At 36.6% G+C, this 25041-nt stretch overlaps 1 protein-coding gene across 2 annotated transcripts in view; it reads left to right on the top strand.

The window, feature by feature from the left end:
- GDPD1 (glycerophosphodiester phosphodiesterase domain containing 1) overlaps positions 1 to 25041 on the top strand; it is a 50662-nt gene that overhangs the window by 24035 nt on the left and 1586 nt on the right. For both annotated transcript variants that reach the window (XM_047833192.1, XM_047833190.1), the window contains exons 3-9: positions 1163 to 1298; positions 3623 to 3668; positions 10307 to 10425; positions 10920 to 11009; positions 16934 to 17067; positions 23332 to 23391; positions 24592 to 24643. In XM_047833192.1, the coding sequence (XP_047689148.1) occupies positions 1163 to 1298; positions 3623 to 3668; positions 10307 to 10425; positions 10920 to 11009; positions 16934 to 17067; positions 23332 to 23391; positions 24592 to 24643 (637 nt within the window). The remainder of the gene's footprint in view (positions 1 to 1162; positions 1299 to 3622; positions 3669 to 10306; positions 10426 to 10919; positions 11010 to 16933; positions 17068 to 23331; positions 23392 to 24591; positions 24644 to 25041) is intronic.

Below are 25041 nucleotides of genomic sequence, written 5' to 3'. Positions count from 1 at the left end.
TACAAGTCTCTTATTTCCTTGGTTAAGTTAATTTCTAAGAATTTTTTTGTTCTTTTTGATGCTATTGTAAATGGATTGTTCTGTTATTTCCTTTTCAGATTGTTCATTGTTAGTATACAGAAACATAACTGATTTTTGTGTGTTGATTTTTTTTTTTCAACGTTTATTTATTTTTGGGACAGAGAGAGACAGAGCATGAACGGGGGAGGGGCAGAGAGAGAGGGAGACACAGAATCGGAAGCAGGCTCCAGGCTCTGAGCCATCAGCCCAGAGCCTGACGCGGGGCTCGAACCCACGGACCGCAAGATCGTGACCTGGCTGAAGTCGGACGCTTAACCGACTGCGCCACCCAGGCGCCCCTGTGTGTTGATTTTTTTTAAGTTTATTTATTTGTTTAGAGAGAGAGAGTGCATGAGCAGGGGAGGGGCAGAGACAGAGGGAGAGAGAGAATCCCAAGTAGGTTCCTCACTGTCAGTGCTGAGTCCAACATGGGACTTGAAATCATGACCTGAGTGGAAATCAAGAGTTGGACACTTAACCGACTGAGCCACCCAGGTACCCCTATACAACAAGTTCATAGCAAAGCAGGAACTGATATCCAGACTTTTTTTAACTTCTGATCCAGTGTTTTATTATTTTTATTGTTTTTTAGTTTTTATTTAAGTAATCTCTACACCTAATGTGGGGCTCAAACTCTTGACTTTGGCTCAGGTCATGATCTCACGGTTTGTCAGTTTGAGCCCTGCATCAGGTTCTGCATTGACAGCATGGAGCCTTCTTTGGTTTCTATCTCTCCTTCTCTCTCTGCCCTTCCCCCACTCTCTCTCTTTCAAAATAAATAAATAAACTTAAAAAAAAAAAAAAAAGAGTTGCATGCTCTTCTGATTGAGCCAGCCAAGTGCCCCCTGATCCAGTGTTCTTTCCATTATACTGGGTTGTCAGGAATATGGATAGCGGGTTATGGAAAGGGGTAACATGATTCTCTTGTTACGTGTTTACTTTAGAATATTTTCACATCAATAAATCTAGTAGATGACAATGTAGAGAAATTTTAGCGTTAAGAGATTTTTTTGCTATTTGATTTATAACTCCAAATTTTTACATCTGACAAAGTTAAGTTTACTTAACTTTCAGAATGTCATTATTCTTTGCATTTCTTCAGTGCAGTTACAATTGGAACTGATATGCTGGAATTGGACTGCCATATCACAAAAGATGAACAAGTTGTAGTGTCACATGATGAGAATCTAAAGAGATCAACTGGAGTCAATGTAAACATCTCTGATCTCAAGTACTGTGTAAGTAACAATGCATGATAAACTACTATCTAATAGATACTAGAGCCTGTAAGATCATTAAAAACAATGAATGCCAGATAGTGTTTCAATAAATAATAAAAAATAAATGATAGTGATTAAATAATGAATGTCAAAGAAAATTTTAAAAACTATTCTAGGGGCACTTGTGTAGCTCAGTTCGTTAAGCATCCAACTTCAGCTCAGGTCATGATTTCACGGTTCATGGGTTCAAACCCTGTGTTGGGCTCTGCGCTGACAACTCAGAGCCTGAAGCCTGCTTTGGATTCTGTGTGTGTGTGTGTGTGTGTGTGTGTGTGTGTGTGTGTCTGCCCCTCCCCTGCTTATGCTCTCTCTCCCTCTCTCTCTCTCTCTCCTTCTCTCTCAAAAATAAATAAACATTAAAAAAAAAGAAGAAGAAAACTATTCTAATTTCCAGTGAGGATTTGTACTTACTACAGACACCTGTGGATACATCTTGGAGACTTATTTTTATAAATATTTTAACAAAATTACCAAAGTCTTCAAATGTAAAACTACTAAAATTCAACTTGCTTGAAGTATTCTACAATTTATTTGATTCAGATTAAATATATGAATTAATTTTAGTCTTCAAGGATAGGAAATCTGATTTTAGTGGTTTACGTGCCATTATAGTAAAGACTGATAAATGGATGGGGAAAATAAATGCTTTATTTTACCACCTAAAGAAAACTTATGTTAACAGGATACTATCTGTATGTATATCTTGTATGTTTTTTACATGGTTATGATCCTACTGTATATTATGTATATTGTGTTTTTAAACACTTTAACATTATGGCATGATACACATTTTTCCATGCTTTCTCATTTAATAGACTTTAGTTTTTAGAGCAGTTATCAGCAAAATTGAGCAGAAAGTACAGAGTTTCCACTAACTTCTGAACCTGTACATGTACAGCCATCCCTTCCCCCCAACCCCCCATCAACATCCTGCACCAGAGTGTTACATTTGGTACAATCTATGAACCTACATTAACACATCATTGTCACCCCAAATCCATAGGTAACAGTAGGTTTATTTTTATTTTTTTAATGTTTATTTATTTTTGAGAGAAAGAGAGAGAGTTTATTTATTTTTGAGTGGAAGAGGGACAGAGAGAGGGAGACACAGAATCTGAAGCAGGCTCTAGGCTCAGAGCTGTTTGCACAGAGCCTGACGTGGGGCTCAAACTCACAAACCGCGAGATCATTACCTGAGCTGAAGTCAGACGCTTAACGAACTGAGCCAGACAGGCACCCCAGTAGGGTTTATTCTTAATGTTGTACATTCTGTAGGTTTTAACATATAATGACATGTACGTTTTAATGTATAATAATATGTATCAACTATTACAAGTGTCATACATAATAATTTCACTGCCCTAAAAATCCTTGGCCTGTTCATCCTTCCTGCCCCCCAACCCCTGGCAACCATTGATCTTTTTATCGTCTTCATAGTTTTACCTTTTCCAGAATGTCATATTGTTGGAATTTTTTGGTATTTAGCCTTTTCAGATTCCATGCTTATTTTTCATAAGCATTTTAAATGACTGCAGTTACTCCATTGATTGGATATGGAGTTATTTTTAACCATTCCTCTTCTGTTGTTGGGCATTTGAATTTGTTCTAAGTTTTTTTTTTTAATTTAATTAATTAAGAATAAAATAAAATGCCACTTAAAAAAAGTGTTTTAAGGATTCTAAAATCTGGGACTCCTGTCTGGCTCAGTTGGTGGAGCATGTGACTCTTGATCTCAGGGTCATAAGTTCAAGCCCCATGTTGGTCGTAGAGTTTATCTAAGAACAAAGTAAGAATTAAAAAAAAGAAAAAACAAAAAAAAAAGAGAGTTCTAAAATGTGATAATAGAGGAATTCCCATTTTTCTGTACCCTTACCAGTATTGAATATTATAACAAAAATTTCCTAAATTTTAATTTTAATTAGCATTTATTTATTTGTGAGTTTAAAGATTTTTCTGTTTGATTGTCATTGTTTAAAATTGTCTATTCTTGACACTTATCTACTGAGATATTTGTATATTTATTATTGAGAAAAGGTCCATATTAAATAGTACAGATTTCTTTTCTTATAAGTTGTGAAAGAAAGTAGTTCTATGATTGATTTGCTGTTTGGGATATTCTGCTAAAGAGTGCCCTATGTAAACATAGGTAATGTTTTATTCTTTTATTTTTTGAAGAAGCATATCTTTATCTTAATGTAAGACACCAAAATACTTAAAAAATTTTTTTAAATACTTTTAAATTTTGAGAGCTAACTTTTTTTTTTAAATCATATCTTTTAAAGGAACTCCCACCTTACCTTGGCAAACTGGATGTCACATTTCAAAGAGGTAATATTTCCCATTTGCAGCTTAAACATTTACATTAAAGTGTATTTGGTATTTGTTTATACTGAGCATTAGATATACATGTTTGTTCTCTTGTCATAATAAATTCCAGCTAAAAGTACTGCCCTCAGTACCTACTCTTTCAGACCTACAGATCTGAAATCTGGACCCTAAGATGATAAAGGCTAGAGATTTAACTGGCTCATTCTATTTAAATTTATGTACAGGTAATTTAAGCCTGTATACTTAAAAAAAAAAGCCTGAATACTAATTATAAGGAACCCAGATACTATTAGGGATGCTTTGCATTTCTAAAGCTTCAAATTGTAGACGATTACTATAACTTGCAGTAATAATCCTTCATAAGCAAAAACAATAAGTGAAAAGACATTGAAAAGGACCCCTTTCAGATCATTACTGATTCTGTAACATTTGATTTTATGTCATTTCACTGCTCCCTATATTAAATTATTAAAGAGAATTCTATTACTCAAATAAACCACCCATTTCCTGGTCATTGTCACTTTTTAATCACAAGCATAGCAGTTTTCTCTCTTTTGAGGGAATATTTCTCACAAAGGAACATGTCCCTTGGCCCAGTTTGTTAGATTTGTTAGAGTGGAAAATAGACCACCTGGAGATAAAGGTTGCTGAGCAGGTACAGGGACCCACACTATCACAATTCAGCCTCATGTTTTGAATGATTCAAATGTAACTCAGTAAAACTACAAGATGGTACATATTATGGTCCTTTGTATGGAATGGCTTGCATTTATTTAAAAAAAAAATTTTTTTTTAATGTTTATTTATTTTTGAGAGACAGCATCAGCAGGGGAGGGGCAGAGAGAGAGGGAGACCTAGACATGAAGCAGGCTCCAGGCTCTGAGCTGTCAGCACAGAGCATGACGCGGGGCTCGAACTCACGAGCCGTGAGATCATGACCTGAGCCGAAGTCGGACGCTTAACCGACTGAGCCACCCAGGTGCCCCTGGAATGGCTTGCATTTAGTTAAAACCTTGGTTAAATGTCAAGGATCTATTGATAATAATATTAAAAAAGAAATGTAACTACTTTGTGACCTAGATTTAAAACTGGCCAGTGTAATTTCCGTTTGGTTAGAAAATTTAAGAAAGCCAAGTAAAAATCAGAAAATTGCTTAAATTAGCTATCTCTAAAGGATGTTTCGATCTGAAAATGGTTTGATTTTACTTTCCAAGTATCATTAAGCTGGGTTGGTTTGAGGAAACACTTTTTTCATTCTTGTAATTTAACAGGATTATACTTGCCAAGCTATTATAATATTTGTGTCCATTGTGGATTTGTGAAGGTTAAAAACATTTCGTAAGTGAAGTGTTTTGTTTTGTTTTGTTTTGTTTTTGTTTCTTTTTTTATGTTTATAGAGCAAAGGCAAAACCTCACGAAGATTAAAAGATCCTTTGAGAGGAAAAATGTTTTTACTTTTTTTTTAGGTTTTATTCCTTTCTTTCTTTTTTTTAAGTTTTTATTTATATACCTTTCTCATAAAGTCATAAAATATTTGAATATGCAGTGACCTTTGAGACTATATAATTCTATCTCCTCCTGTTATAAATAAGGAAACCGAGGCATAAAGATGTAAATTAACTCGATTAAGGGCAGGCATACAACAAATAAATGACAGAGCTAGGACTTGAAACTAGGCCTTCATCTAACCAGGTCAGTGTTCAGCTGTACTATCTGGCCTCGCCATCTAAAAAAATCTTTTTTTTTTTTTTCTTAATTTTAAAAAATATTTATTTATTTTATTTATTTTATTTTTTTGAGAGAGAGAGACAGACTGATAAAGCACAAGCGGGCAGAGAGAGAGGGAGATACAGAAACTGAAACAGGCTCCAGGCTTTGAGCTGTCATCACAGAGCACCACACAGGGCTTGAACTCATGAAGTACAAGATAATGACCTGAGCCAAAGTCAGACACTCAACCGACTGAGCCACCCAGGCATTCCTAAAGAGTATCTCTCTCTCTCTCTCTTTTTTAATGTTTATTTATTTATTTTAAGAGAGAGAATGAGCAGGGGAGGGGCAGAGAGAGGGAGAAAGAGAATCCCAAGCAGGCTCCAGTGCTGTCAGCACAGAGCCAGATGTGGGGCTCAAACTTACAAATGGGGAGGTCATGACCTGTGCTGAAATCAAGAGTCAGATGCTTAACTGACTGAGCCACCCAGGTGCCCTAAAAGTCTTTTCTAATGCCTTATTAATAGCAATGCCATGTACATTCAAGTTTCAGACAGCTAAAAAGGATAATTTTCATTCATATTACATTCAGTTCATATTACAATTAAGAATGCCTTACATGTGAAATTTACTGCATTTAGGCTAATATACAGTACTTGATTCAGATTAGGTAGATAGTTGTTCCTTTGTGTGTGTGCGTGTGCGTCCTATTCCCCTCCTCAGAATTCTGGCTTACTTTTCTTTAAATATGAGAGAGAGAGAGAGAGAGAGAGAAAGAGAGAGAGAGAGACTGTCAACTCTCAGAGGAATACAGATTTTAGGCCTCTTGCTTTCTTTGTGATTCACGATTTTACCAGAGATGGTAAAGGTGCTTTGGTCTACCACAGGCTACATTAAAAAATAAATGTAAAGAAAGAATATAAAAATGTGTTAACCAAAGGGTTTGTTCTTATCTATCCTGCTAACTTGAAAGTGGATTTTTTTTCATGGAAAATACACATTCTGGATAGTCTAGGTTGGTCAGAATGATCACTTTAAAAGTTCTTGCATGCTTATAAGAGGCTACTTCACTCATCCCATCACCCAGCACATCCTATCGCTTACTCCTTGCCTGTCACTCTAGTTTTCCTCTTTCCCTTTTTGTAGTATTTCCTAGGTGGTTATCTTCTGCCCAGAACAATACTGGGGACAAACTTCTTTCCCCAACTCATTTTCTATATTCTGTGTTAGCTGAGGCATTAATTTAAATATTTTCACATCACTTTAACATACTTCGTTTTTTTTTTTAGTTTAAAAAAAATCTTTTTTAATGTTTATTTATTTTTGAGACAGAGAGAGACAGAGCATGAATAGGGCAGGGTCAGAGAGAGAGGGAGACACAGAATCCAAAGCAGGCTCCAGGCTCTGAGCTGTCAGCACAGAGCCCAACACGGCGCTTGAACTCACGGACCATGAGATCATGACCTGAATGAACCAAAGTCAGATGCTTAACTGACTGAGCCACCCAGGTGCCCCCCCTTTTTTAGTTATTAATGTAACTTAAATCCCCTTGTTTCTTTCTTTCTTTTTTTTTTTAAGTTTATTTATTTATTTTGAGAGAAAGAGAGCAAGTGGGGTAGGGGCAAAGAGAGAGGAGAGAGAGAAGGAATCCCAAGCAGACTCTGCACTGTCAACACAGAGCCCATTGTGGGGCTGGAACCCACAAACCGTGAGATAATGACTTGAGCCGAAATCAAGAGTCAGACACTTAACTGACTATACCACCCAGGCTCCCCTAATTTCCTTGTTTCTTCCACTATTAGATGCAATATTATTCTTATTGTATAATGTTCCAAAGTTAGTTTTGTCTGTTTGACTTCTAAGTTGATCCTTGCAACTTTACCTTCATGTGAATAGCTAATGCCCATGGCAATTCTTTTGACTGCTAAATTAATTTTTTCACCCTTAACAAGCTATGAAAAATTTTACTTAACTAAAAAACAGTACTGTTTAAATGGAATGTAGCAATAGAAATGCTCTATATTTGCACTGTTACAATAGACAGTTAATCACGTGACTATTTTATCTATCTATCTATCTATCTATCTATTTATTTATTTATTTATTTTACTTTACATCCAAGATAGTTAGCATATAGTGCAATCAGGAGTAGATTCCAGTGATTCATCCCCTATGTATAACACCCAGTGCTCATCCCAGGCCCCCCTTAAGGCACACCTTCTACACATGAGGATGGACTCTGACAACATCAAAAGCACATGATCCATCCAGCTGAGGATTTCAGGAGACCTCTCCCCGTGTTCATATTGTTATGCTTAAAGCTCATGTGCTCTCTTTGTGGCCAAGGAGGCAGAGCCAAATGATTGAGAGGCTAGTTAGTATGACCCAGAGTCCCACCATCTGAATTACAAGGAGTAGTAAAAAGACAAAAAGAATGGAATACAGAACAGACAAAACAGTAACACATTTTCCTTTTTTTCCTCATTTACATGCTGCCTTTTCATATGAGCCTTTATTATGGATAATTTTTTCACTTTTTGGCATAGATTTAATTTACTTTGTTGATATACTTCTTTGAACAATAAAGATGAAATAAAAGCTCTTTTACCATTTTGTTATTCACATGGTAGTGGAATTGCAGTTTCAGAGGGAAGGGGAAATTTTATAAGACTTGCATAGCAAAGGGGCGTCTGACTTCAGCTCAGGTCATGATTTCATGCACTGGGCTCCACACTGACAGTGCAGAGCCTGCCTGGGATTCTCTCTCTCTAATCCCCTACCCCATCTCTCTCTGCCCCTCCCCCTCTTGCGTGCTGTCTTTGTCTCTCTCAAAAATAAATAAACTTAAAAATTACTTATATAGCATGTATAGTATATTATGTAAATGATTCAAGGCAAAAGAGATTAAGGAAAAAATTAAGAAAATAACCCTCAGGAAATGTAAAAAATGATTAAAAAAATCCTCTTCTTATTTTTGTTGTGACTCAATTTTCTTTGAGTAGCTGTATTTATACAGTTCTTTATTACTGAATTAGCATGTATTTCCCTTGCCTGAACATATATATATATATTCTCAATCTCTGAAAATTTCAGTGGTGATAGCTTAGCAAAACTTTCCAAACAACCTCAGTGTCCACTAGCAGGGTATAGGGAAGGAAACATTTTTTTCCCCTTCTGCTCTCTAGGTTCTCAGCAAGGCTCTGTAACAAAAGAGAGATTAACAAGAGAAAGACAGAAGTTTATTAATATGTGTGTGTCATGGAGAACCTCAGAGATGAGTAACTCAAAGGTGGCTAGAACTTGAGTTTATATAGCATCTTAAACAAATCCAATACATTTTCAGAGAAATGACAAGACAAAAGGGATTTTGAGTTTCTAGGGTGGCAAATTGTGGGAAGGTGGATATAAAGGTGAATAAGGAAGATAAAGGCTAGTCAACAGTTTGTATTGTGGAGTCCTGTGGTGCTGATAAGGGTCTAAGGTTGTTGGTGATTACGTTTTGGAAAAATTTAAGTCTTGTTTCTAGGCAGATGGGAAAGGACCGAGATTTTCTCATATCTGTTTCATCTCAGTTGCCTTACGTTCAAAATAATCCTAATGCCAAACTGCCATATTTTGGAAGTGGTAAACTCTGTTACCTTTCTGGGGGAATGGTTAAATTAAAATAATTAAGGGACAGGGCGCCTGGGTAGCTCAGTCGGTTGAGCTTCTGACTCCTGATTTTATTTATTTATTTATTTAAAAAAATTTTTTTTTTTAAGGTTTATTTATTTTTGAGACAGAGAGAGACAGAGCATGAATGGGGGAGGGTCAGAGAGAGAGGGAACACAGAATGTGAAACAGGCTCCAGGCTCTGAGCAGTCAGCGCAGAGCCCGACGCGGGGCTCGAACTCACGGACCGCGAGATCGTGACCTGAGCCGAAGTCGGACGCTTAACCAACTGAGCCACCCAGGCGCCCCCTGACTCCTGATTTTAGCTCAGGTCATGATCTCACGGTTTGTAGGTTTGAGCCCCACATTGAGCTGTGTGCTGACAATGCGGAGCCTGCTTGGGATTCTCTCTCCCTGTCTCTCTGCCCCTCCTTTGCTCATGCTATCTCTCTCTCAAAATAAATAAATAAAACTTAAAAAAAATAATTAAGGAGCATCTGGGTGGCGCAGTCAGTTAAGTGCCCAACTCTTGATTTTGGCTTGAATCGTGATCTCTCAGTTTCTTGAGATTGAGCCGCACGGGCTATCAGCACAGAGCCTGCTTGGGATTCTCTCTGTCTCTCTCTGCCCCTTCTCCGCTCGCACCCTCTCTGTCTCTCTCAAAATAACAGAATAAGATTGGTGGATTAACACTATCAATGTCATGGTTATGATATTGTAGTATAGTTTTACAAGAGGTTATCATTGGGAGATCTGGGTAAAAGGTGCACAGATCTCTATTTTTCTTATAACTTCAAGTGAATCTATAGTTATTTCAAAAAGTTTAATGAAAAAAATTTTAAATCATAATTCTAAATGTAGTGTATGAACATGCAACATTTATTTTTTTACTTATGTAAAAGATCAGATTAAGGTCTGTAGGTATGCTATTATAACTCTTATTAAATTACTCATAGAAGGGGCACCTGGCTGGTTCAGTCAGTAGAGCATGTGACTCTTGATCTTGGGGTTGTGAGTTCAAGCCCCATGTTGGGTGTAGAGATTACTTAAAAATAAAACCTTTAAAAATTATGCATAGGATAAAAATGGTCACAATGCTTATATCTAAGTTGTTGGATTTTAGATGATTTTTCTTTCTTCATACTTTTCATCATTTTGTAAATGCCTTATTATGAATACATACTATTGTGAAAACAATACTTTATCTTTTTTTCCTAATCATCAAAAAAAGTGAAAGTTATCTTTTAAAAATACTTTTAAAAATCTTGCTTTCTCAGCATGCCAATGTGAAGGAAAAGATAACCGAATCCCATTACTGAAGGAAGTTTTTGAGGCCTTTCCTAATACTCCCATTAACATCGATATCAAAGTCAACAACAATGTGCTGATTAAGAAGGTACTTAAGGCATTGCCTCTTCTGACTGTATTGTATTTCACAAACTAAATGAGGCTAGAGTAAGTGACTTCATAGATTGCTACTATTTAAGGAAATGTGATACTCTAGGGATCAGTATTGTTTTAAATAATGCCCTGGTAGAAGAGATCACTTTACTGTAGGAAAGCCTATTTTCAGAGTGAGTTGTCTTGTCTCAGTCATGCATAAAAGTGAGCTCCTGAGAACCAATTGTTCTGGCAATTAACTTCTTCAGATTTAACTTGCTTTGTTGGTAGTTTATATCAAATGACTAAATAGTGGTACTCTCTTAGATATATAATGGTAAACTGTAAGTAATTGCTTATATTTTATAAAATAATCTGGATTCATATATTCATCCAAAAGTTTATATGACTCACTAGCAGAAAGTCAGTTGTAACCCATTTGTAAAGTGAAATAATGTAAATGGATTTACAAATAGGCACATGCATCAACTTTTGAATTTTCACATGTAGGTTTCAGAGTTGGTGAAGCAGTACAGACGAGAACACATAACAGTGTGGGGCAATGCCAGTTATGAAATTGTAGACAAGTGCTACAAAGAGGTAAGCTTCAAAAATGATACAGAAAGATCTTTCTTGCTGTTGTTGTATATCTATACATGGTCTTACAGTAATAATTTTTTAAATTACCTTATTTCAAAGCCTCATACAAAGACAGATGGTACTGGGTAGAGGCACCTAACCAGAAGTTTACTAATAGAGATAATGGATTTAATAGAAATAATGGACCTTACAGTTTAAGTTCTATGTACTTGGGCTGGCTCACAGAATTTATTTTCACATGCTAATATTAGTTGTTTGCCAACACTTTATTATGTACATTATGAAACAAAATATGATTCCTATCTTTTAATGTCTGTTTTTTTGGTTCGGTTATTGAAATTTTCTGTGTAATTTTGAATTGAGGAAAGTATTTAGTCATTCAACTCTATAGCTCAAGCTTCTCTGTTCCCTGCCTCCCAAACAGAATTAATCAAATTAATCCAGCATCATAATTATCAGGTGGTATATAAAAGTAGGGCCATCCACCTACTGAGATCTTTCTGTTTAAAGAAAATATATCTAGGGGCGCCTGGGTGGCACAGTCGGTTAAGCGTCCGACTTCAGCCAGGTCACGACCTCGTGGTCCGTGAGTTCGAGCCCCGCGTCAGGCTCTGGGCTGATGGCTCAGAGGCTGGAGCCTGTTTCCGATTCTGTGTCTCCCTCTCTCTCTGCCCCTCCCCCGTTCATGCTCTGTCTCTCTCTGTCCCAAAAATAAATAAACGTTGAAAAAAAATTTTTTTAAAGAAAATATATCTATAAAAAGTTATTTTGATATATCTTGACATGGTTGCTAAGCCTCTATAAGCAAGTTTAGCTCTGTACTATAGCTTCTATAAGTATAGCTTATATAGTTATATACTATAGCAAGTATAACTAGGAGAATATGAAATTCAAAATGTTAAAAAACCTTAAGCATTGAAGACTCTCTTTCAAAATACAAGTGATAGTGCAGAAGAAATATTGTGACATAAGTAGCAATTTAAAATACAAAGTTTTCTTTGGGGAGGGCCCTCCTTCCTCACAAAAAAGGTAAAAACATAGATCCAGAATTGTCACCACTACAATTAAAAGTACAGTTGAAGGCCTCATTAAGGCAAGTAAGTTTTATTTATGTGCCACAGGTTCTCTGAGATCCCAAGGTAGCTTGTGTACAAAAGGAGAAAACAAAGTAGTCATTGGGACAAATGGCTTCAGATTCCTGAGAATTTAGGACTAATATATTTCCATAATTCATCATTGTCTAATGGTATTTTCACATGTCATTAAAAGTGAATGTATTATTGAAGTTTTACATTTTTATTTATTTACTTACTTACTTATTTGAGACAAAGAGCAAGTAGGGGAGGTGCTGTCAGTGCAGAGCCTGATGTGGGGCTTGATCCCATGAACTGCAAGATCATGAACTGAAACCAGGAATCAGAGGCTTAACTGACTGAGCCACTCAAAATTTTTTTAAATAAAAAATAGGAGCGCCTGAATGGCTCAGTTGGTTAAGTCTCTGACTCTTGGTTTTGGCTCAGGTCATGATTTCACAGTTCATGAGATTAAGCTCTGACAGCACAGAACCTGTCTGGGATTCTCTCTTTCCCTGTCTCTCTGCGCCTTCCCTGCTCATGTGTGCTCTCTCTCTCTCTCAAAATAAATAAATAAAAATTTTTAAAAATTCTTAAAATAATAAATAGTGATAACAGCAAATGTTGAAGAAGATTTGGAGAAGCTGGATCTCTCCTACATTGTTAGTGGGAATGTAAAATACGACAACCACTCTCTTAATTAGTTGGATAGTGTACCCAAACTAAACATACACTTACCATATTAACCAGCAATCTCACTCTTGGACGTTTATCTCAGAAAAGTGAAAACTTACGCACAAAAAACCTGTCTATGAATGTTTATAGCAGCTTTATTTATAATAGCAAAGTACTAGAAACCAACCAAAATGACCTTAAGTGGGTAGATGGCTAAACATGATGTAATACTATTCAGCCATAAAGGGAAAGGAACTACTGATACATGCAACAACCTGGGCTGCCCTCATCCTTGATGTCATTTCACTTGGAAAAAATGAACCTCAAAAGGTTACATACTGGAATCACCTACACTGCACACCTGAAACTCACATATATAACACTGTATGTTAATTGTCTGGAATTAAAATTAAAATAAAAACCTAAAGAAACAAAAACCAAAACAAAAAGGTTGCATACTGTATGATTCAATTTATGTAACATTCTCAAAACTATACACACAGAGCAGATAAATGGCTGTCAGGGGACAGGGACTGGGGGCAAATACAGAGAGGTAGCAGGAGGGAGTTCTCATTTGTGATGGAGCTGCTCTGGCTTTTGACTGTGGTGGTGGTTACACGAATCAGTGCATTGTTAAAACTGCACTAAACCAAACACATGCACAAGTGAATGGAGATTTTAAAAAAGGTGAAAACTGCATAAGGTCTATGGTCTAAATGATATACCAGTATAGTGATATTATACTACAGTTATGTCAAATGTTACCATTTGAGGAAGCTGGGCTAAGGGCACATGAGACTCAACTTCCTGTGAATCTATTATTTCGAAATAAAAAGTCCACTTTTGACCCAGAATTATAGAACTTTTCCTTTGATTCACCAATTTTTTTTAGAAGCCTCTGGCTTTCTGTCATTTTAGAATTTAAAAACTCCAAACTTCCAGCAGTCATTTTCAGACATCATAGTAAACATGTCTCAAAATATTTGTCATTCATATCATGAACATACCATATAATTAAGTCATACATCTTTTACAATTCTTTTTTTTTTAATTAATGTTTGTTTATTTTTGAGAAAGAGAGAGAGAGACAGAGTGTGAGCAGGGGAGGGGCAAAGAGAGAGGGAGACACAGAATCCAAAGCAGGCTCCAGGCTCTGAGCTGTCAGCACAGAGCCCAATGTGGGGCTCGAACTCACAAGCCATGAGACCATGACCTGAGCCCAAGTCGGAAGCTTGACCGACTAAGCTACCCAGGCACCCCTCTTTTACAATTCTTAAAATACGATTTATAAGAATTTTACATTAGTCCTTTAATTCCCAAATGCTAGCAACTAAAAATATAAAAATAAAAAAAAAAAGCGGCACACCGTGGTAAGAGGAAAACATGTAGAGCTTATTTCCACTTAATGGCTTTTTTTTTTTTTTTTAACTTTTTTTTTTTTTAACGTTTATTTATTTTTGAGACAGAGAGAGACAGAGCATGAACGGGGGAGGGTCAGAGAGAGGGAGACACAGATTCTGAAACAGGCTCCAGGCTCTGAGCTGTCAGCACTGAGCCCGACGCGGGGCTTGAACTCCCAAACCGCGAGATCATGACCTGAGCTGAAGTCGGCAGCTTAACCGACTGAGCCACCCAGGCGTCCCTCCACTTAATGGCTTTTAATTCATTCTAACTTAATGCAGTGGTTCTTTTGTTTGTTTGTTTGTTTTGTTTTGTTTTTTGAGAGAGAGAGGGAGCGCGTGGGGAGGGGAGAGGGGTAGAGAGAGAGAATTTTTTTTTTTCTTTTTTGAGAGAGAAAGGGCACAAGTGAACGAGGGTGTTGAGAGAGAGGGAGAAAGAGAATCCCACGAGGGACAGAGAGAGAGAGAGAAAGTGGAACTTACCCAAGGCGGGGCTCGTGTTTACCCGATGCAGGGCACCAGTTCACCCAAGTGTACTCGAACTCACGAACCGTGAGGTCATGACCTGAGCTGAAGTCAGATGCTTACCCAACTGAGCCACCCAGGTGCCCCACTTAATGCAGTGGTTCTTAAAGTTGGCTGGATGTTGGAATCCTAAATCCTAAATAAAGATACTAATGCTTAGGTCCCATTCCCTAAATTCTATTTATTTTGTTCAAATATAGTTGACATAATGTTATATTAGTTTCAGGCGTACAACACAGTGACTGGACAAATCAGTACTTTATGCTGTGCTCACCACAAGTGTAGCCACCATCTGTCAACCATATAACACTATTACAATACCACTAACTCCACTCCCTATGCTGTACCTTTTATCCCCATGAGCTGTTCATTCCATAGCTGGAAGCCTGTATCTCTTACTTCTCTTCACACATTTCTCCCACTCTCCTCCCCTCTGGCAACCACCAGTTTGTTGTCTGTATTTATGGGTCTGTTTCTGCTTTTTGTTTGTTTATTCATTTTGTTTTTTAGATTCCACATGTAAGGGAAATCATACGGTATTTGTCTTTCTCTAACTTATTTCACTTCGTGTAATACCCTCTCAGTCCATCCATGTTGTCGCAAATGGCAAGATCTCCAGATATTCTAATTTAGAAGATACAGAGTGGCACCAGCTGTTATGTCAGTGGTGTGCCAGCATACCAAACCCCACCCTCTCCCACCACCAGCAGCCTTGCATGGCTCCCAGAAATACCAGTTTTTTTTTTTAGTTCTCTGGGTCCAAAGTTGTGTAAGTTTTGAGGGTCAGCTCCTAACCCTATTTTTCCCATAAGCTCTGTTATTTTCAGTGCATGAATTTGCAGAAATCAAGTTTTTCAGGGACTTGTACATTGTGTTACAGCTGAAACACCTGTATATAAATAAGCCTAAAATATTACAGAGAGACATATGAACAGAGAGAGAAGAAATGCTCAAACTTATTTATTCTTTTTTATTCTTTTTTTTTTTAAATAAAGAAGTGAGTAATTTAAAGCTAATATGTAAAATAAATTACTTGTGGGGCACTTGGGTGGCTCAGTAGGTTAAGTATCCAACTTGATCTCATTCAGGTCTTGATCTCAGGGTCGTGAGTTCAAGTACCGCATTGAGCTCTGTGCTGGTGTATAGCCTGCTAAAAAATAAAATAAAATAATAAAATAAATTACTTTTTTGCATAACTTTTTCAATATATTATTTTTGTATAGAAAAAATCAACTCTACTATAATTTCTATGTTTTAAAGAGAAATATAGGAGGGGCTAGGGAGAGGAGGATACGGGGAATTGTATACTAGGCATAGAGTTTCAGTTTTGCAAGATAAAAAGAGTGCATATCTATATGCACTTACATTCTAAGAGTTTTGAGATCTTGAACATATTTTCCAGTAGAAACCTAAAATGATGGCTTGATTCTTGGACTAGCTTACAAAATCTTATCTATATTTGATCCATAATGTAACTGAAAGATGACATATTTGCAACAGTGCTAATATATTTTATCTATAGATATTCATATCAATGTCATATCTTACTTAAATAATGTATAACTATATCTATAGATAAGAATACATATATATCTATATATAGATATATATGAATATATGTTGATCTTCAGTTACATATTTTTTAACTGGCAGTAAGGTTACTGAATGTTTCATATTTTCATTTCTTTATCTTGTTCTGTTAGATTCAGTGTGTTTAATCTCTAATAATAAGTACTGTCACCAACAGACAGAAGTGGTGTTGCAAACGCAGACATTAGGGAATAGAGAAACTTTAATATCATCAGTTGATGGTATAGGGCTCCAAGATAGATCTAACCCATTTGTCAAGGACTAACTATTTTTAAATGTGGTGTGTTTATTTTTTTTAAAAAATTTTTTTTTCAACGTTTATTTATTTTTGGGACAGAGAGAGACAGAGCATGAACAAGGGAGGGGCAGAGAGAGAGGGAGACACAGAATCGGAAACAGGCTCCAGGCTCCGAGCCATCAGCCCAGAGCCCTGACGCGGGGCTCGAACTCACGGACCGCGAGATCGTGACCTGGCTGAAGTCGGCCGCTTAACCGACTGCGCCACCCAGGCGCCCAAAATGTGGTGTGTTTAGAGATGGATATTGATAACTCAGGGAGTACTTTTAACAAGTGTCCAGATACAGTCTTGGAAATTTTGAGGATGTGAAATAATCTTCTTTATTGAGCAGTTGTAAAGTAACATATTGTTTGTGTCTTTTAGAATTCAGATATTCCTATACTCTTCAGTCTACAACGTGTTCTGCTCATTCTTGGCCTGTTCTTCACTGGTCTCTTGCCCTTTGTGCCCATTCGAGAACAGTTTTTTGAAATCCCAATGCCTTCTATCATATTGAAGTAAGTGGTTACTCTGTTTGCATCAATTATTATAGGAGGACTAAGATCAAGGCTCATTAATATCAATATCAGTGAAATAAAAGATTGCTGTAGGGGCACCTGGCTGGCTCAGTTGGCAGAGCGGGTGACTCTTTTTTGTTTTTTAATGTTTTATTTATTTTTGAGAGAGAGAGAGAGAGAGCAAGAGTGAGCATGAGTGGGGGAGGGGCAGAGAGAGAAGGGGAGAGAGGATCTGAAGCACGTTCTGCGCTGATAGTAATGAGCCGAATTCGGGGCTCAAACTCACAAACTGCAAGATCACGACCTGAGATCACAGTCTCAACCAACTGAGCCACCCAGGTGCCCTAAGCATGTGACTCTTGATATTGGTATTGTAAGTTTGAGTTCCACATTGGGTATGGAGATTACTTTAAAAAATAAAATCTCAAAAAAAAAAAAAAAAAAGAATAGACTGCTGTAGTTATTTACATGTTTGATAAACTGGCCTATATTAATAATGCCTTTTGAAATAATTAAGACATATTTTTCTAAAATGAACAATTTAGGATTATAAATATTTAATCTGGACCCTTTTCAGGTATCAATAACTTTATGGGCCTGTGTACCCAGAAGTCAGACACAAAGAATTGAGCTTAATTGTTGAAGCTTTTATGTTAACCTATAATAGCAATTGCCCTCCAACTTCCCTAATGTATTTATACTTCATCACAATAGGAAGTGGAAATTCCATTAAACTCCAAATTCACCATTAGTATTAATACACTGAGGAAGAAAAACAACTACTACCACCATAACAACAACCAAAAAAAACCTCTGGGAAATAGGAGAAAGAAAAGGATAGTGTTTGTTTATAATAGATACTGCTATATTTACATAATCTTTCTCCTGGGTACAAAGCCTTGCTTGTCACGAACTCATTTACTGTAAAGATAAAAATATGTAAAACACTTAGCACCTCCTGACAGATAATAAGCACTTAATAAATGATAGCTTTTATTGTTCCATTATCTTTATCATCAGTATCAGAGAAAGACAGCTTCATCTCATTATCCTGCACCAATAGAATGTGATTTCTAGCTGTAAATTTCTAATAATCAGAGTCATGACAAAGGAATTTGGAACTCCTGGGGAGATCATTTAAATGTGATGTCACCTGGGATACGTGGCTGGCTCAGTCAGTAGAGCATGCAACTCTTGATCTCAGGGTTGTGAGTTTGAGCCCCACATTTGGCCTAGAGATTACTTAAAAAAAAAAAATTAAATGTGATCTCACCTGCATGGAAACTTTTTTCATCCCCAAACAGAACTTTAAAAAGTCAAACTGAACATTAGTGCAACAGTGATTGGGAAATACTGGTAAGAAAAACAGTTTGGTTGGTACCTTTGTATTTAGCATCTATGTTTCATGCTTGTTTTCCAATTTGAGTTTCTTTGTGATGAGCATGTTTATTTTATCTGTTCCCAGTTATATTTTTGGGCAGTCTTTGTAGCTATTTATCAGAGAAAACAGAAACCACTTCTTGCCTACAAAGAAACCATTTTAATTTGCTGGGTTAAAATGATTCCTAACCATTTATTCCTAAAGTACTTAGGTTTTCCTCTGGCCTGGCATGAACTATTGTGCTCTCTAAATTATGTGCACATGCTCCTTTTAGAAGTAGGTATTACTGAAATACAGACATATGAACAAACTCATAGAATTAATCTTTTCTCTAAAAACTAATTGTGGGTTAAGACAAAGTAGAATATTGTGTGTGTGTGTGTGTGTGTGTGTGTGTGTGTGTTTTAATTTTTCTTTGATGGATGACAGTGGGTGCTTTCTAAGACAACATAATAATTTGTTTAATGAGCTGATTAATGTTTGAGATACTAAAAAACAGAGATTCCTAAAACTGCAACAAGTTCTTCCCACCTAGGCTAGAGTTAAAGAAAAGAGGATTTTATTTGGAGAGCTTCTAATAAAAACTGAATTCAGAGAGAAAGAAAAAAGTGAATTTAAGCGTGGAGACTCAAACATTCTAACAGTATAGTCAGGAGGAGTTAAAAAGGAAACAAGAAGTGAAGATCTGGGGAGAATGAAAATCACTGTGTGCTGTTAAACTTAGAAGCTGGGAAGTCTTCATAGTAGAGAGAGGCTAACCAGAGATTTGCTATGGGCACAATGCCAAATTAATGATACAGGTAGTTGTGCTGCTCTAGGCATTGAGGAAATTGAAGAAGGAACTCAGTGTAGGTCTAAAGGTCAAGTACACTTTTTCAGTAGAAAAGATAATTGAAAAAAACAGGGCCTACATTCAATATTCGCAAATCAAACAACGTGATACATCACATTAATAAAAGAAAGGATAAGAATCATATCATTTCAATAGATGGAAAAAGCATTTAACAAAGTACAACATCCATTCTTTTTTTTTTTTTTTTTTTAATTTTTTTTTTTTCAACGTTTATTTATTTTTGGGACAGAGAGAGACAGAGCATGAACGGGGAAGGGGCAGAGTGAGAGGGAGACACAGAATCGGAAAGAGGCTCCAGGCTCTGAGCCATCAGCCCAGAGCCTGACGCGGGGCTCGAACTCCCGGACCGCGAGATCGTGACCTGGCTGAAGTCGGACGCTTAACCGACTGCGCCACCCAGGCGCCCCACAACATCCATTCTTAATAAAAACCCTCAACAAAGTAGGTTTAGAGGGAACATACCTCAACATAATAAAGGCCATATATGAAAAACCCACAGCTAATATCATCCTAAATGAGGAAAAACTGAGAGCTTTTCCTTTATGGTCAGGAATAACACACAGGCATGTGAACTTTGGCCACTTTTATTCAACATAGTACCGGAAGGAATCGGACAACAAAAGGAAATAAAACTGGTAAGGAAGAAGTAAAACTTTCACTATTTGCAGATCACATGATACTCTATATAGAAAACCTGAAAGACTCCACCAAAAAATTGCTAGAATTGATAAATGAATTCAGCAAAGTCACAGGATACAAAATCAATGTACAGAAATCTGTTGCATTTCTATACACCAATAATGAAGCAACAGAAAGAGAAGTTAAGGAATCAATCCCATTTATAATTGCCCCAAAACCAGTTAGGTACCTAGAAATAAATCTAACCAAAGAGGTGAAAGACCTGTATTCTGAAAACTATAAACACTGGTGAAAGAAATTGAAGAGGACACAAACAAATGGAAAGACATCCTAGGCTCAAGGATTGGAAGAACAAATATTGTTAAAATGCTTATACTATCCAAAGCGATCAATACATTTAATGTAATCCATATCAAAATACCAACAGCATTTTTCATAGAGCTAAAACAAACAAACCTGAAATTTCTGTGGAACCACAAAAGACCCTCAATAGTCAAAGCAACCTTGAAAAAGAAAAACAAAGCTGGAGGCATCACAATTCTGGACTTCAAGTTATATTACAAAGCTATAGTAATCAAAACAGTATGGTACTGGCACAGAAATAGACACATGAATCAATGGAACAGAATAAAAAATCCAGAAATGAGCCTACATGTATATGGTCAATTAATGGTTGACAAAGCAGGAAAGAATATCCAAAGGGAAAAAAGATGTCTCTTCAACAAATGGTGCTGGGAAAACTGGATAGCAACATGCAAAAGAATGAAACTGGACCACTTTCTTACACCATACACAAAAAATAAATTCAAAAGGGTTTTTACACCTAAATGTGAAACTTGAAACCATAAAAATTCTAGAAGAGAACACAGGCAGTAACTTCTTTGACATTGGCCATAACAATTTCTTTCTAGATATGTCTCCTGAGGCAAGGGAAACAAAAACAAAAATAAACTATTGAGACTTCGTCAAAATAAAAGTTTTTGCACTGCGAAGGAAGCAATTAGCAAAACTAAAAGGCAGTCTACAGAATGGGAGGAAATATTTGCAAATGACCTATCTGATAAAGGGTTAGTATCCAAAATCTATAAAGAACTTATAAAATGCAGCACCCCCAAAATGAATAATCCAATTAAAAAATAGGCAGAAGACATAAATAGAAATTTTTCATAGGAGACATACAGACAGCCAACAGACACATGAAAAAGATGCTCGATGGGAATGCAAGCTGGTGCAGCCACTCTGGAAAACAGCATGGAGGTTCCTCGAAAAACTAAAAATAGAACTATCCTACGACCCAGCAATTGCATGACTAGACATTTATCCAAGGGATACAGGTATGCTGTTTCGAAGGGACACATGCACCCCCATCCATGTTTACAGCAGCTCTATCAACAGTAGCCAAAGTATGGAAACAGCCCAAGTGTCCATCGATGGATGAACGAATAAAGAAGATGTGGTGTATATATATATATATATATATATATATATATATATATATATATACAATGGAGTATTACTTGGCAATCAAAAAGAATGAAATCTTGCCATTTGCAACTACGGGGATGGAACTGGAGGGTATTATGCTAAGTGAAATTAGTCAGAGAAAGACAAAAATCATATGACTTCACTCATATGAGGACTTTAAGAGACAAAACAGATAAACATAAGTGAAGGGAAACAAAAATAATATAAAAACGAGGGGGACAAAACAGAAGAGACTCATAAATATGGAGAACAAACTAAGGGTTACTGGAGGGATTGTGGGAGGGCAGATGGCTAAATGGGTAAGGGGCACTAAGGAATCTATTCCTGAAATCATTGTTGCACTATATGCCTAACTAATTTGGAGGTAAATTTTAAAAAATAAAAAATTAAAAAAAAAGATGCTCGTCATCAATTATCATCAAGGAAATGAAAATCAAAACTACAATGAGATATCACCTGACACCCTTCAGAATGGCTAAAATAAAATCTCAGGGAACAACAGGTGTTGGTGAGGATGTGGAGAAAGGAGCTAACCTTCATGCACTATTGGTGAAGCCATGCACAGTGAAGCCACTGTGGTAAACATGGAGATTCCTCAAAAAATTAAAAATAGAACTACCCTGTGATCCAGCCATCATACTACTAGGTATTTACCCAGCGAATACAAAAATACTAATTCAAAGGCATACACGCACCCTGACATTGATAGCAGCGTTATCCACAATAGCCAAATTATGGAAAACAGCCCAAATGTCCATACACTGATGAATGGATAAAGAAGGTGACATATTACTATTATGCTAAATGAAAAAGTCCATCAGAGAAAGACAAATACCATATGATTTCACTCATATGTGGAATTTAAGAAATAAAACAAACAGGGCACCTGGGTGGCCCAGTTGGTTAAGCGATTGACTCTTGATTTCGGCTCAGGTTGTGATCTCATGGTTCGTAAGTTTGAGCCCTACATCTAGCTCTGTGCTGACAGTGGGGAATCTGCTTGGGTTTCTCTCTCTCCCTCACTCTCTGCCCCTACCCCACTCATGCCCTCTCTCTCTCTCTCTCTCTCTTTCAAAAATAAATAAATATTTAAACATTTGAGGGGGAAAAAAGAAACAAAACAAACAAAGGGAAAAAAAGAGAGACAAACCAAGAAACAGATTATTAACTATAGAGAACAAATTGATGGTTACCAGAAGGGAGGATGGTAGGGAGGGATGGGTTAAATAGGTGATGGGGATTAAAGAGCACTTGTTGTGATGAGCACTGGGTGATATGTGGAGTTGTTGAATCACTATATTGTACACCTGAAAACTAATATTACACTGTATGTTAACTAACTGGAAACTAAATGAAAACTAAAAAAAAAAAAAAAAAGAAGAAGAAGAAGAACAGGGCCCAGGTCTTCAAATATTGAAAGGGGAAGAAAAAAACATGCTTTCAGGGTCTTTTTAGTCTCATTTTTACCCCATATGTCTTTTAATTTGTAGTAAAGTTTGGTTGTATGTTTACATCTACTATATACTATGTGTGCTTGCTTTGACAGTACATATACTAAATCTACCATGTACTCAGTTATAGCAAAGTGAGAGAAAGACGCTTCACCAAAAAAGAGAAGACACATGAGCTCTAGGCACGCAGGGTCTGGAAAGATAACTTTTATTATTATTATTATTATTTTACCTTTCAGTAGTGGTAGCAAAAAAATAGCTTGAAATCAATAGAAACAGAGACCCAAATGGGCTTTATTTTAATTTACTTTTGGTTTGTTGTGGTTTTTTTATAAAATTTTTTTGAGCACATACTAAGTTCAAGGCACTGTGTTTGTTTTTGGACTCATTTTATTTTATCACACTGATACCTTCCTGTGTTTCTAATGTATGTTTCAAATTTTATTTTGCTTCAGGCTAAAAGAACCACACACTATGTCCAGAAGTCAAAAGTTTCTCATCTGGCTTTCTGATATGTAAGAATTTTAGTTTCTTGATATACAAGTTATTGCTTTAGCTATATGTATTACGTCCTATGTTTATAATTTAGAGCAAGCTTTCTGCATATGATTTGTAACAAGGACATATTGAGCACCTACTCCATAGGTGGATGTATATGAATCATTTAGAACTACTTTAACTACCAGCTGCAAAACTGTAAGAGGAATCTTGAGAGACAGTTTCAGCCAGCTTCAAGAGAAAACTGAGTGCCCTCCTACCCAAAGGTAAATGATTAGCTTAGGGTGATCTAGCTAGTTAGTATATAGAGCTGGTATATATAACCACTCTCTTCCACCTGTTTGCTGTTTTCAGTAACCTGCAGTCAAAGAAAGATATGGTGAAAGAAGTGTATAGCAATACAGTATAGGTAAAAGTATACATTGACTACTGGCACATTTCTCCAGAAAAATCTGCACCAATGTTTAATAGCAGAAAGGAAGCCCCACCTGTAGGGTGGGCATCTACTTCAAAAAAGATACTTTAATTTCTAAGACATGTTGAGTTTAATTTTAGATAAATACCACAATGTTGCTGTTATGTTTAGTTTCTGTTATTTAATCATTCTAATAGACATGAACAGAGTAGAAATAATATGTATAACTTTCCCATATAGTTCATTCCCATCATGCTCAAGTGATTTGTATTCTAAAAGTTCACTTTTAAGTTAATTATTTCAAACTCTAAAAAATGATATATATACAGTATATATAGTGTAAATAAGGAACAGTAGGTTTCTAAGATTGCACATGAAAGACCAATCCATTATGTAAATAAATAATGATATTATAGAACTTGGCCCAAATTCACTATCTTGTTTTAACTTGGAAAGTTATAAACAGACTTCCAAGCTCTTTCTGACTCTCATTATGGTGTCAACAGGGAAAGTGAAGAAGCCTCTTCTCTCCTAAGCGGCTTCAATAAGAATGGGTCTCCTGAGGATCTAGTTACAGAAGGAATAGAAAGGAGGTTCTGGTTGTCCACCAGCAAGCAGCCAACAGTGAAAGGAGATCCAGCAGTTAGGACATGAATATATCCACAGTAGTTATTACTTGAGGCCATTGCTTTAAATCAGAATTATAAATTCTAAATGTTAGGCTAATTTAGTTCTAAAGACTAATTATGGTCTTTCATTAGAACTAAGAAATAACTAAATTTGTTCTGCTTTTCTTTTCTAGCTTACTAATGAGAAAAGCCTTGTTTGACCACCTCACTGCCAGAGGCATTCAGGTAAGTTTCTGGAATGATGCATTTTGGAAACAATATGTCTCATCAGTGTAACACAAGTGTAAAGGACAGGATCTTTTAACTGACTTAATTTGGGCCCAGCTCTGCTGCTGCTGCTGCTGCTGCTGCTGCTGCTGCTGCTGCTGCTTTACTGGTTCACATATGAAAACCTTAAGCTCTGCCTTATGTTTAACAAGAAAGCATTGGCATTTTTTTTTTTTTTTTTTTTTTTTTATTTATTTTTGGGACAGAGAGAGACAGAGCATGAACAGGGGAGGGGCAGAGAGAGAGGGAGACACAGAACCAGAAACAGGCTCCAGGCTCTGAGCCATCAGCCCAGAGCCCGACGCGGGGCTCGAACTCACGGACCGCGAGATCATGACCTGGCTGAAGTCGGACGC

The sequence above is a fragment of the Prionailurus viverrinus genome, chromosome E1, assembly GCF_022837055.1.
Source record: "Prionailurus viverrinus isolate Anna chromosome E1, UM_Priviv_1.0, whole genome shotgun sequence".
NCBI lineage: Eukaryota > Metazoa > Chordata > Mammalia > Carnivora > Felidae > Prionailurus > Prionailurus viverrinus.
The sequence above is the reverse complement of the archived record's forward strand: the minus strand, read 5'-3'. Positions and strand labels throughout refer to the sequence as shown.